At 41.3% G+C, this 14473-nt stretch overlaps 1 protein-coding gene across 3 annotated transcripts in view; it reads right to left on the bottom strand.

Moving 5' to 3' along the window:
- Nucleotides 1-14473, bottom strand: part of LOC128642428 (uncharacterized) — a 146306-nt gene that overhangs the window by 61961 nt on the left and 69872 nt on the right. The window contains exon 1 of one of the 3 annotated variants that reach the window (XM_053695191.1): nt 3512-3640. The exons of 1 other annotated variant lie outside the window; for it this stretch is intronic. In XM_053695191.1, the coding sequence (XP_053551166.1) occupies nt 3512-3605 (94 nt within the window). In that variant the 5' untranslated portion in view covers nt 3606-3640. Of the gene's footprint in view, nt 1-3511; nt 3641-14473 lie in introns of those variants that run through there. One more of the 3 variants, XM_053695193.1, reaches the window with a different exon arrangement.

Here is a 14473-nt window from a genome sequence, read left to right as displayed (position 1 = left end):
TTTGATGAACCAGTTCCCGGTTCTTAAAAATCCTATTAAAAACTGGGGCACTTTCATTCATCAAACTTTACATTTCACTGGTTTTGTTAAAATACTTACCTTCTCTTTGTGAAAGCCGCTCAAGTGCTTCCCCCACCCCTCGCAAGCCTCTTCCTACGTCAGAAATGATGATCCCGGCCTTCCTCCAATCACGGCGTAGCTTTAGCCAATGATTCCCCAGGGGGGAAGCCGTGATTGGAGGATGCCGGAATTGTCAATGCTGACATATGAAGTAGCTTGCGATGGGCTGGAGAAGCGCTGGAGCGGCTTTCAAAAAGAAAAGGTAAGTATTTTAACAAAACCAGTAAAGTGTAAAGTTTGATGACTGAAAGTGCCCCTGTTTTTAATAGGATTATTAAAAACCGGGCACTCATTCCACAAACTTTACATTCACTTTAAGTGAGGATTATGAAAAGGAATTTGAAATCTTGCACACAAAATTTAAAGACAAAGGATACAGTGAGGATTTGCTAGGAGCAACTAAAGAAAAAATAGACCTTATGGATCTGAAAGCCCTTATGGAAGTCAAGGGAAAAACCAAGAATTCAAATTTTAAAAAAGATGAACCACCTAAATTTGTAACTAAATATAATGTTTAACATCATAACATTAAGAAAATCATGAATAAACACTTGCAGGTCTTGCAAGAGGATCCAATCCTAAAAAAGGTTCTAGGTAAAAAACCTGAAGTAAGATTTATAAAGAATAAAGATCTTAAAAATCTTTTAGCACCCACAAAACTCAGAATCTTTGGAGCTAAACAACAAACCCTTTTGAATCATGGAGAGAGGCCTGTTTAAATGTAAACGGAAGAATTGTATAATGTGCCATCACATCAAAACACCAAATGGGGAGTTTAGTAATTACAATGGCACTAAAAAATGTACCTGTAAAAGCAGGTGTAGCTGTGACACCACCTATGTAGTTTATCAATTAAGGTGTAGTTCTGATCTTATCTACATGGGTAGAACAAAAAGAAATATGAAATATAGATTTAGAGAACATTTAACTAATATTGAGAATGGACTAGAACATAGTGTCTCTAAACACTTTAAGGATAAACATCAACAAAAAATTAATGATTTAGAGGTAAGAATTGTAGAATGGATTGTCCCAAATATATGGGACACAAATGGGCTTCTCCACTTAAGACAAATGTAAACTTTTTGGATAAGGGAACTAGACGGTATGCAGCCTAAAGGCTTAAATGTAGACATTGACATTCAAGCCTTCTTAGTGTGAACTAATGCACTCCAGGATTGGTAGCTTTATTTTTAGACACATTCAGCAATAGGTTAATTTTATTTATTTATTTGTTACCACTATAGATAGAGACCATGTCTGATGAAACGAAAAACACCTGGTAATTTATTTATTTAATAAATGCACAAAAAAATAGGGAAATCTATTTCATATATATAAAACGTTAGGGGGGAGTCGCTGTATACATACAGATATATACATATATCTTATATATATTTTCTTCTTTTTTTCTTTTAAAGAATGGTGGTTAGGGTCTTGATGAATCCCTTAGAAACCACAGCTATGTAGTAAGCTGATCAAACCACAAAGAGAATAAGTAGTATCTTTTATCTTTATATTCCTGTAATTTATTGAAGGACTACCTGGTATTGTATTATATTGCAAAGTATTTATATTGATAACCAATACACACTTTTCATGTAATTCTTTATGTATATTTTATGATTTTTTTATGTATTATTATTGGGTTCTTTAGGTGTTCTTTATGTGATCTTTATGTTCCTTAATATGTATTAACTTATATCCACAATGAACTGTACATCAAATTATAAATGTAAACAGCAAGACTAGACATGTAGTTTTGTGGGAGGAACGCAATAAAAAATTTCGCACATATATAAGTCGAAGGCTAGAGAAGGAACAACACTCTTGAAAAAGTTTCGCCGGTATGAAACAAAACACGTAGATACTTTTTGTGCAGATTTGTTCAGGAAAGCGGACTCCAATAAAAAGTTGCGCATATATAATTCGAAGGCTAGAGAAGGAACAACACTCTTGAAAAAGTTTCGATGGTGCGAAAGAAACGCGTAGATACTTTTTGTCCCTAGGAGGCATCCGTACTTTCAGTGTTGTGCAGATTTGTTCAGGAAAGCGAACGCCGAGGGATAGTTCTGTGCTATGTTTTACACACTTTTAACTTTTACATTTATATTGACATACTGACTCTCTCCTCAACGGACCTAATACACGCTTGCTACCTGGAACCACAGGCAGTGACCCCTAAGTGGAACGGAGACCGGAATGGAGACAGTTTTTAATCTTTATGTGCACATGTATTATTTTTATCTTGTGAGTATATATTATTATAGGGGCCAATAAATCCATTTGTTTTAATACACTTGAGTCGGGTGGTGCGCCTATTCCTTTCTATCTTCTATCCAGTGTCTACTCTGTGTTTTTTCGGAAAAGCGCTTTGGAAGGGGAGGCAGGCTCGAGGAGATCATACGGACCCTTTCCCTCGCAGCCCCACACGGAGGAGATCAAACATCTCTTCTGAACACACTTTGAAACTAAAAGACCAACTGTGAGAACCTACGATCAGGAAGGACTTTTTAACCACAACATCCTTGATCAGCAAGTACTGTGTATTTTACTTTGATATACGTTTAGTACATTTTGAAACATGTTTTTAACATTGGACTTATTAATCAATTGTTTGATTCTATCATCATATACTACATTAACCATTATTATTTTACTTTAATATAAGGGGTGAACAGCGCTGTGTTTATTCTTGTTTGCATATTATAGAACAACTGTATACATTATTGCAAAATGTAGGCTTGTTATGAGCATGGTAGTGCATCTATAGTTACATTTAAATCATCTTATTAAACCCCTTAAAGGGATATGAAACCCAAAGATGTTGTTTGGTGACTCAGACAGAAAATACCATTTAAAAAAAAGTTTCTAATTTAATTCTATTATCAAATTTGCTTTGTTCTCATAATATTCCGTGTTGAAGAGATAATTAGGTAGGTGTCTCGAGAACTACATGTCAGGAAATAGCGTTGCCATCTAGTGCTCCTGCAAATGGATAACATTCTTGTAAAACTGCTGCCATCTAGTGCTCCTGCAAGTGCATAACATTCTTGTAAAACTGCTGCCATCTAGTGTTACTGCATGTGCATAACATTCTTGTAAAACTGCTGCCATCTAGTGCTCCTGCAAGTGAATAACATTCTTGTAAAACTGCTGCCATCTAGTGCTCCTGCAAATGGATAACATTCTTGTAAAACTGCTGCCATCTAGTGCTCCTGCAAGTGCATAACATTCTTGTAAAACTGCTGCCATCTAGTGTTACTGCATGTGCATAACATTCTTGTAAAACTGCTGCCATCTAGTGCTCCTGCAAGTGAATAACATTCTTGTAAAGCTGCTGCCATCTAGTGCTCCTGCAAATGGATAACATTCTTGTAAAACTGCTGACCTCTAGTGCTCCTGCAAATGGATAACATTCTTGTAAAGCTGCTGCCATCTAGTGCTCCTGCAAATGGATAACATTCTTGTAAAGCTGCTGCCATCTAGTGCTCCTGCAAATGGATAACATTCTTGTAAAACTGCTGACCTCTAGTGCTCCTGCAAATGGATAACATTCTTGTAAAGCTGCTGCCATCTAGTGCTCCTGCAAATGGATAACATTCTTGTAAAGCTGCTGCCATCTAGTGCTCCTGCAAATGGATAACATTCTTGTAAAGCTGCTGCCATCTAGTGCTCTTGCAAATGGATAACATTCTTGTAAAACTGCTGCCCTCTAGTGCTCCTGCAAATGGATAACATTCTTGTAAAGCTGCTGCCCTCTAGTGCTCCTGCAAATGGATAACATTCTTGTAAAGCTGCTGCCCTCTAGTGCTCCTGCAAATGGATAACATTCTTGTAAAGCTGCTGCCCTCTAGTGCTCCTGCAAATGGATAACATTCTTGTAAAGCTGCTGCCATCTAGTGCTCCTGCAAATGAATAACATTCTTGTAAAACTGCTGCCATATAGTGCTCTTGCAAATGCATAACATTCTTGTAAAACTGCTGCCATATAGTGCTCTTGCAAATGGATAACATTCTTGTAAAACTGCTGCCATATAGTGCTCTTGCAAATGGATAACATTCTTGTAAAACTGCTGCCATATAGTGCTCTTGCAAATGCATAACATTCTTGTAAAACTGCTGCCATATAGTGCTCTTGCAAATGGATAACATTCTTGTAAAACTGCTGCCATATAGTGCTCTTGCAAATGGATAACATTCTTGTAAAACTGCTGCCATATAGTGCTCTTGCAAATGGATAACATTCTTGTAAAACTGCTGCCATATAGTGCTCTTGCAAATGCATAACATTCTTGTAAAACTGCTGCCATAAAGTGCTCCTGCAAATGGATAACATTCTTGTAAAACTGCTACCATATAGTGCTCTTGCAAATGGATAACATTCTTGTAAAACTGCTGCCATAAAGTGCTTCTGCAAATGGATAACATTCTTGTAAAACTGCTGCCATATAGTGCTCCTGCAAATGGATAACATGCTAGTAAAACTGCTGCCATATAGTGCTCTGGCAAATGGATAACATGCTAGTAAAACTGCTGCCATCTAGTGCTCCTGCAAATGGATAACATTCTTGTAAAGCTGCTGCCATCTAGTGCTCCTGCAAATGGATAACATGCTAGTAAAACTGCTGCCATATAGTGCTCTGGCAAATGGATAACATGCTAGTAAAACTGCTGCCATATAGTGCTCTGGCAAATGGATAACATGCTAGTAAAACTGCTGCCATATAGTGCTCTGGCAAATGGATAACATGCTAGTAAAACTGCTGCCCTCTAGTGCTCTGGCAAATGGATAACATGCTAGTAAAACTGCTGCCATATAGTGCTCTGGCAAATGGATAACATGCTAGTAAAACTGCTGCCCTCTAGTGCTCTGGCAAATGGATAACATGCTAGTAAAACTGCTGCCATATAGTGCTCTGGCAAATGGATAACATGCTAGTAAAACTGCTGCCCTCTAGTGCTCTGGCAAATGGATAACATGCTAGTAAAACTGCTGCCATATAGTGCTCTGGCAAATGGATAACATGCTAGTAAAACTGCTGACCTCTAGTGCTCTTACAAATGGATAACATGCTAGTAAAACTGCTGCCCTCTAGTGCTCTTACAAATGGATAACATGCTAGTAAAACTGCTGCCCTCTAGTGCTCTGGCAAATGGATAACATGCTAGTAAAACTGCTGCCATATAGTGCTCTGGCAAATGGATAACATGCTAGTAAAACTGCTGCCCTCTAGTGCTCTGGCAAATGGATAACATGCTAGTAAAACTGCTGCCATATAGTGCTCTGGCAAATGGATAACATGCTAGTAAAACTGCTGCCCTCTAGTGCTCTGGCAAATGGATAACATGCTAGTAAAACTGCTGCCATATAGTGCTCTGGCAAATGGATAACATGCTAGTAAAACTGCTGACCTCTAGTGCTCTTACAAATGGATAACATGCTAGTAAAACTGCTGCCCTCTAGTGCTCTTACAAATGGATAACATGCTAGTAAAACTGCTGCCCTCTAGTGCTCTGGCAAATGGATAACATGCTAGTAAAACTGCTGACCTCTAGTGCTCTTACAAATGGATAACATGCTAGTAAAACTGCTGACCTCTAGTGCTCTTACAAATGGATAACATGCTAGTAAAACTGCTGCCCTCTAGTGCTCTAGCAAATGGATAACATGCTAGTAAAACTGCTGCCATATAGTGCTCTGGCAAATGGATAACATGCTAGTAAAACTGCTGCCCTCTAGTGCTCTGGCAAATGGATAACATGCTAGTAAAACTGCTGCCCTCTAGTGCTCTGGCAAATGGATAACATGCTAGTAAAACTGCTGCCCTCTAGTGCTCTGGCAAATGGATAACATGCTAGTAAAACTGCTGCCCTCTAGTGCTCTGGCAAATGGATAACATGCTAGTAAAACTGCTGCCATATAGTGCTCTGGCAAATGGATAACATGCTAGTAAAACTGCTGCCCTCTAGTGCTCTGGCAAATGGATAACATGCTAGTAAAACTGCTGCCCTCTAGTGCTCTGGCAAATGGATAACATGCTAGTAAAACTGCTGCCATATAGTGCTCTTACAAATGGATAACATGCTAGTAAAACTGCTGCCCTCTAGTGCTCTGGCAAATGGATAACATGCTAGTAAAACTGCTGCCATATAGTGCTCTTACAAATGGATAACATGCTAGTAAAACTGCTGCCCTCTAGTGCTCTGGCAAATGGATAACATGCTAGTAAAACTGCTGCCATATAGTGCTCTGGCAAATGGATAACATGCTAGTAAAACTGCTGCCCTCTAGTGCTCTGGCAAATGGATAACATGCTAGTAAAACTGCTGCCCTCTAGTGCTCTGGCAAATGGATAACATGCTAGTAAAACTGCTGCCATATAGTGCTCTTACAAATGGATAACATGCTAGTAAAACTGCTGCCCTCTAGTGCTCTGGCAAATGGATAACATGCTAGTAAAACTGCTGCCATATAGTGCTCTTACAAATGGATAACATGCTAGTAAAACTGCTGCCCTCTAGTGCTCTGGCAAATGGATAACATGCTAGTAAAACTGCTGCCATATAGTGCTCTGGCAAATGGATAACATGCTAGTAAAACTGCTGCCCTCTAGTGCTCTGGCAAATGGATAACATGCTAGTAAAACTGCTGCCATATAGTGCCCTTACAAATGGATAACATGCTAGTAAAACTGCTGCCCTCTAGTGCTCTGGCAAATGGATAACATGCTAGTAAAACTGCTGCCATATAGTGCTCTGGCAAATGGATAACATGCTAGTAAAACTGCTGCCCTCTAGTGCTCTTACAAATGGATAACATGCTAGTAAAACTGCTGCCCTCTAGTGCTCTTGTAAATGGATAACATGCTAGTAAAACTGCTGCCCTCTAGTGCTCTGGCAAATGGATAACATGCTAGTAAAACTGCTGCCCTCTAGTGCTCTTACAAATGGATAACATGCTAGTAAAACTGCTTCCCTCTAGTGCTCTGGCAAATGGATAACATGCTAGTAAAACTGCTGCCCTCTAGTGCTCTTACAAATGGATAACATGCTAGTAAAACTGCTTCCCTCTAGTGCTCTGGCAAATGGATAACATGCTAGTAAAACTGCTGCCCTCTAGTGCTCTTACAAATGGATAACATGCTAGTAAAACTGCTGCCCTCTAGTGCTCTTGTAAATGGATAACATGCTAGTAAAACTGCTGCCCTCTAGTGCTCTGGCAAATGGATAACATGCTAGTAAAACTGCTGCCCTCTAGTGCTCTTACAAATGGATAACATGCTAGTAAAACTGCTTCCCTCTAGTGCTCTGGCAAATGGATAACATGCTAGTAAAACTGCTGCCCTCTAGTGCTCTGGCAAATGGATAACATGCTAGTAAAACTGCTGCCCTCTAGTGCTCTGGCAAATGGATAACATGCTAGTAAAACTGCTGACCTCTAGTGCTCTTACAAATGGATAACATGCTATTAAAACTGCTGCCCTCTAGTGCTCTGGCAAATGGATAACATGCTAGTAAAACTGCTGACCTCTAGTGCTCTGGCAAATGGATAACATGCTAGTAAAACTGCTGCCCTCTAGTGCTCTGGCAAATGGATAACATGCTAGTAAAACTGCTGACCTCTAGTGCTCTGGCAAATGGATAACATGCTAGTAAAACTGCTGCCCTCTAGTGCTCTGGCAAATGGATAACATGCTAGTAAAACTGCTGACCTCTAGTGCTCTGGCAAATGGATAACATGCTAGTAAAACTGCTGCCATATAGTGCTCTGGCAAATGGATAACATGCTAGTAAAACTGCTGCCCTCTAGTGCTCTGGCAAATGGATAACATGCTAGTAAAACTGCTGACCTCTAGTGCTCTTGCAAATGGATAACATGCTAGTAAAACTGCTGCCCTCTAGTGCTCTGGCAAATGGATAACATGCTAGTAAAACTGCTGACCTCTAGTGCTCTTACAAATGGATAACATGCTAGTAAAACTGCTGCCCTCTAGTGCTCCTGCAAATGGATAACATGCTAGTAAAACTGCTGCCCTCTAGTGCTCTTACAAATGGATAACATGCTAGTAAAATTGCTGCCCTCTAGTGCTCTAGCAAATGGATAACATGCTAGTAAAACTGCTGCCATATAGTGCTCTGGCAAATGGATAACATGCTAGTAAAACTGCTGCCATATAGTGCTCTGGCAAATGGATAACATGCTAGTAAAACTGCTGCCATATAGTGCTCTTACAAATGGATAACATGCTAGTAAAACTGCTGCCCTCTAGTGCTCTGGCAAATGGATAACATGCTAGTAAAACTGCTGCCATATAGTGCTCTGGCAAATGGATAACATGCTAGTAAAACTGCTGCCCTCTAGTGCTCTGGCAAATGGATATCATGCTAGTAAAACTGCTGCCATATAGTGCTCTTACAAATGGATAACATGCTAGTAAAACTGCTGCCCTCTAGTGCTCTGGCAAATGGATAACATGCTAGTAAAACTGCTGCCATATAGTGCTCTGGCAAATGGATAACATGCTAGTAAAACTGCTGCCCTCTAGTGCTCTGGCAAATGGATAACATGCTAGTAAAACTGCTGCCCTCTAGTGCTCTGGCAAATGGATAACATGCTAGTAAAACTGCTGACCTCTAGTGCTCTTACAAATGGATAACATGCTAGTAAAACTGCTGCCCTCTAGTGCTCTTACAAATGGATAACATGCTAGTAAAACTGCTGCCCTCTAGTGCTCTTACAAATGGATAACATGCTAGTAAAACTGCTGCCCTCTAGTGCTCTTACAAATGGATAACATGCTAGTAAAACTGCTGCCCTCTAGTGCTCTTGTAAATGGATAACATGCTAGTAAAACTGCTGCCCTCTAGTGCTCTGGCAAATGGATAACATGCTAGTAAAACTGCTGCCCTCTAGTGCTCTGGCAAATGGATAACATGCTAGTAAAACTGCTGCCCTCTAGTGCTCTGGCAAATAGATAACATACTAGTAAAACTGCTGCCATATAGTGCTCTGGCAAATGGATAACATGCTAGTAAAACTGCTGCCATCTAGTGCTCTGGCAAATGGATAACATGCTAGTAAAACTGCTGCCATATAGTGCTCTGGCAAATGGATAACATGCTAGTAAAACTGCTGCCCTCTAGTGCTCTGGCAAATGGATAACATGCTAGTAAAACTGCTGCCCTCTAGTGCTCTGGCAAATAGATAACATGCTAGTAAAACTGCTGCCCTCTAGTGCTCTGGCAAATGGATAACATGCTAGTAAAACTGCTGCCCTCTAGTGCTCTGGCAAATGGATAACATGCTAGTAAAACTGCTGCCATATAGTGCTCTGGCAAATGGATAACATGCTAGTAAAACTGCTGCCCTTCAGTGCTCTGGCAAATAGATAACATGCTAGTAAAACTGCTGCCATATAGTGCTCTGGCAAATAGATAACATGCTAGTAAAACTGCTGCCCTCTAGTGCTCTGGCAAATGGATAACATGCTAGTAAAACTGCTGCCCTCTAGTGCTCTGGCAAATGGATAACATGCTAGTAAAACTGCTGCCCTCTAGTGCTCTGGCAAATAGATAACATGCTAGTAAAACTGCTGCCCTCTAGTGCTCTGGCAAATAGATAACATGCTAGTAAAACTGCTGCCCTCTAGTGCTCTGGCAAATGGATAACATGCTAGTAAAACTGCTGCCCTCTAGTGCTCTGGCAAATAGATAACATGCTAGTAAAACTGCTGCCCTCTAGTGCTCTGGCAAATGGATAACATGTTAGTAAAACTGCTGCCCTCTAGTGCTCTGGCAAATGGATAACATGCTAGTAAAACTGCTGCCCTCTAGTGCTCTGGCAAATGGATAACATGCTAGTAAAACTGCTGCCCTCTAGTGCTCTGGCAAATAGATAACATGCTAGTAAAACTGCTGCCCTCTAGTGCTCTGGCAAATGGATAACATGCTAGTAAAACTGCTGCCCTCTAGTGCTCTGGCAAATGGATAACATGCTAGTAAAACTGCTGCCCTCTAGTGCTCTGGCAAATGGATAACATGCTAGTAAAACTGCTGCCCTCTAGTGCTCTGGCAAATGGATAACATGCTAGTAAAACTGCTGCCCTCTAGTGCTCTTGCAAATGGATAACATGCTAGTAAAACTGCTGCCATATAGTGCTCTGGCAAATGGATAACATGCTAGTAAAACTGCTGCCCTCTAGTGCTCTGGCAAATGGATAACATGCTAGTAAAACTGCTGCCCTCTAGTGCTCTGGCAAATAGATAACATGCTAGTAAAACTGTTGTCCTCTAGTGCTCTGGCAAATGGATAACATGCTAGTAAAACTGCTGCCCTCTAGTGCTCTGGCAAATAGATAACATGCTAGTAAGACTGCTGCCCTCTAGTGCTCTGGCAAATGGATAACATGCTAGTAAAACTGCTGCCCTCTAGTGCTCCTGCAAATGGATAACATGCTAGTAAAACTGCTGCCCTCTAGTGCTCTGGCAAATGGATAACATGCTAGTAAAACTGCTGCCCTCTAGTGCTCTGGCAAATGGATAACATGCTAGTAAAACTGCTGACCTCTAGTGCTCTGGCAAATGGATAACATGCTAGTAAAACTGCTGCCCTCTAGTGCTCTGGCAAATGGATAACATTCTAGTAAAACTGCTGCCCTCTAGTGCTCTGGCAAATGGATAACATGCTAGTAAAACTGCTGCCATATAGTGCTCTGGCAAATGGATAACATGCTAGTAAAACTGCTGCCATATAGTGCTCTGGCAAATGGATAACATGCTAGTAAGACTGCTGCCCTCTAGTGCTCTGGCAAATGGATAACATGCTAGTAAAACTGCTGCCCTCTAGTGCTCTGGCAAATAGATAACATGCTAGTAAAACTGCTGCCCTCTAGTGCTCTGGCAAATGGATAACATGCTAGTAAAACTGCTGCCCTCTAGTGCTCTGGCAAATAGATAACATGCTAGTAAAACTGCTGCCCTTTAGTGCTCTGGCAAATGGATAACATGCTAGTAAAACTGCTGCCATATAGTGCTCTGGCAAATGGATAACATGCTAGTAAAACTGCTGCCCTCTAGTGCTCTGGCAAATGGATAACATGCTAGTAAAACTGCTGCCCTCTAGTGCTCTGGCAAATGGATAACATGCTAGTAAAACTGCTGCCCTCTAGTGCTCTGGCAAATAGATAACATGCTAGTAAAACTGCTGCCCTCTAGTGCTCTGGCAAATAGATAACATGCTTGTAAAACTGCTGCCATATAGTGCTCTGGCAAATGGATAACATGTTAGTAAAACTGTTGCCCTCTAGTGCTCTGGCAAATAGATAACATGCTAGTAAAACTGCTGCCCTCTAGTGCTCTGGCAAATAGATAACATGCTTGTAAAACTGCTGCCCTCTAGTGCTCTGGCAAATAGATAACATGCTAGTAAAACTGCTGCCCTCTAGTGCTCTTACAAATTGATAACATGCTAGTAAAACTGCTGCCATATAGTGCTCTGGCAAATGGATAACATGCTAGTAAAACTGCTGCCCTCTAGTGCTCTTGCAAATGGATAACATGCTAGTAAAACTGCTGCCATATAGTGCTCTGGCAAATGGATAACATGCTAGTAAAACTGCTGCCATATAGTGCTCTGGCAAATGGATAACATGCTAGTAAAACTGCTGCCCTCTAGTGCTCTGGCAAATGGATAACATGCTAGTAAAACTGCTGCCATATAGTGCTCTGGCAAATGGATAACATGCTAGTAAAACTGCTGCCCTCTAGTGCTCTGGCAAATGGATAACATGCAAGTAAAACTGCTGCCATATAGTGCTCTGGCAAATGGATAACATGCTAGTAAAACTGCTGCCATATAGTGCTCTGGCAAATGGATAACATGCTAGTAAAACTGCTGCCCTCTAGTGCTCTGGCAAATGGATAACATGCTAGTAAAACTGCTGCCCTCTAGTGCTCTGGCAAATAGATAACATGCTAGTAAAACTGCTGCCCTCTAGTGCTCTGGCAAATAGATAACATGCTAGTAAAACTGCTGTCCTCTAGTGCTCTGGCAAATGGATAACATGCTAGTAAAACTGCTGCCCTCTAGTGCTCTTGCAAATGGATAACATGCTAGTAAAACTGCTGCCCTCTAGTGCTCTGGCAAATGGATAACATGCTAGTAAAACTGCTGCCCTCTAGTGCTCTGGCAAATGGATAACATGCTAGTAAAACTGCTGCCCTCTAGTGCTCTGGCAAATGGATAACATGCTAGTAAAACTGCTGCCATATAGTGCTCTGGCAAATGGATAACATGCTAGTAAAACTGCTGCCCTCTAGTGCTCTGGCAAATGGATAACATGCTAGTAAAACTGCTGCCATATAGTGCTCTGGCAAATGGATAACATGCTAGTAAAACTGCTGCCCTTCAGTGCTCTGGCAAATAGATAACATGCTAGTAAAACTGCTGCCATATAGTGCTCTGGCAAATAGATAACATGCTAGTAAAACTGCTGCCCTCTAGTGCTCTGGCAAATGGATAACATGCTAGTAAAACTGCTGCCCTCTAGTGCTCTGGCAAATGGATAACATGCTAGTAAAACTGCTGCCCTCTAGTGCTCTGGCAAATAGATAACATGCTAGTAAAACTGCTGCCCTCTAGTGCTCTGGCAAATAGATAACATGCTAGTAAAACTGCTGCCCTCTAGTGCTCTGGCAAATGGATAACATGCTAGTAAAACTGCTGCCCTCTAGTGCTCTGGCAAATAGATAACATGCTAGTAAAACTGCTGCCCTCTAGTGCTCTGGCAAATGGATAACATGTTAGTAAAACTGCTGCCCTCTAGTGCTCTGGCAAATGGATAACATGCTAGTAAAACTGCTGCCCTCTAGTGCTCTGGCAAATGGATAACATGCTAGTAAAACTGCTGCCCTCTAGTGCTCTGGCAAATAGATAACATGCTAGTAAAACTGCTGCCCTCTAGTGCTCTGGCAAATGGATAACATGCTAGTAAAACTGCTGCCCTCTAGTGCTCTGGCAAATGGATAACATGCTAGTAAAACTGCTGCCCTCTAGTGCTCTGGCAAATGGATAACATGCTAGTAAAACTGCTGCCCTCTAGTGCTCTGGCAAATGGATAACATGCTAGTAAAACTGCTGCCCTCTAGTGCTCTTGCAAATGGATAACATGCTAGTAAAACTGCTGCCATATAGTGCTCTGGCAAATGGATAACATGCTAGTAAAACTGCTGCCCTCTAGTGCTCTGGCAAATGGATAACATGCTAGTAAAACTGCTGCCCTCTAGTGCTCTGGCAAATAGATAACATGCTAGTAAAACTGTTGTCCTCTAGTGCTCTGGCAAATGGATAACATGCTAGTAAAACTGCTGCCCTCTAGTGCTCTGGCAAATAGATAACATGCTAGTAAGACTGCTGCCCTCTAGTGCTCTGGCAAATGGATAACATGCTAGTAAAACTGCTGCCCTCTAGTGCTCCTGCAAATGGATAACATGCTAGTAAAACTGCTGCCCTCTAGTGCTCTGGCAAATGGATAACATGCTAGTAAAACTGCTGCCCTCTAGTGCTCTGGCAAATGGATAACATGCTAGTAAAACTGCTGACCTCTAGTGCTCTGGCAAATGGATAACATGCTAGTAAAACTGCTGCCCTCTAGTGCTCTGGCAAATGGATAACATTCTAGTAAAACTGCTGCCCTCTAGTGCTCTGGCAAATGGATAACATGCTAGTAAAACTGCTGCCATATAGTGCTCTGGCAAATGGATAACATGCTAGTAAAACTGCTGCCATATAGTGCTCTGGCAAATGGATAACATGCTAGTAAGACTGCTGCCCTCTAGTGCTCTGGCAAATGGATAACATGCTAGTAAAACTGCTGCCCTCTAGTGCTCTGGCAAATAGATAACATGCTAGTAAAACTGCTGCCCTCTAGTGCTCTGGCAAATGGATAACATGCTAGTAAAACTGCTGCCCTCTAGTGCTCTGGCAAATAGATAACATGCTAGTAAAACTGCTGCCCTTTAGTGCTCTGGCAAATGGATAACATGCTAGTAAAACTGCTGCCATATAGTGCTCTGGCAAATGGATAACATGCTAGTAAAACTGCTGCCCTCTAGTGCTCTGGCAAATGGATAACATGCTAGTAAAACTGCTGCCCTCTAGTGCTCTGGCAAATGGATAACATGCTAGTAAAACTGCTGCCCTCTAGTGCTCTGGCAAATAGATAACATGCTAGTAAAACTGCTGCCCTCTAGTGCTCTGGCAAATAGATAACATGCTTGTAAAACTGCTGCCATATAGTGCTCTGGCAAATGGATAACATGTTAGTAAAACTGTTGCCCTCTAGTGCTCTGG

The sequence above is a fragment of the Bombina bombina genome, chromosome 11, assembly GCF_027579735.1.
Source record: "Bombina bombina isolate aBomBom1 chromosome 11, aBomBom1.pri, whole genome shotgun sequence".
NCBI lineage: Eukaryota > Metazoa > Chordata > Amphibia > Anura > Bombinatoridae > Bombina > Bombina bombina.
This window is presented reverse-complemented; position numbering and strand designations above follow the sequence as displayed.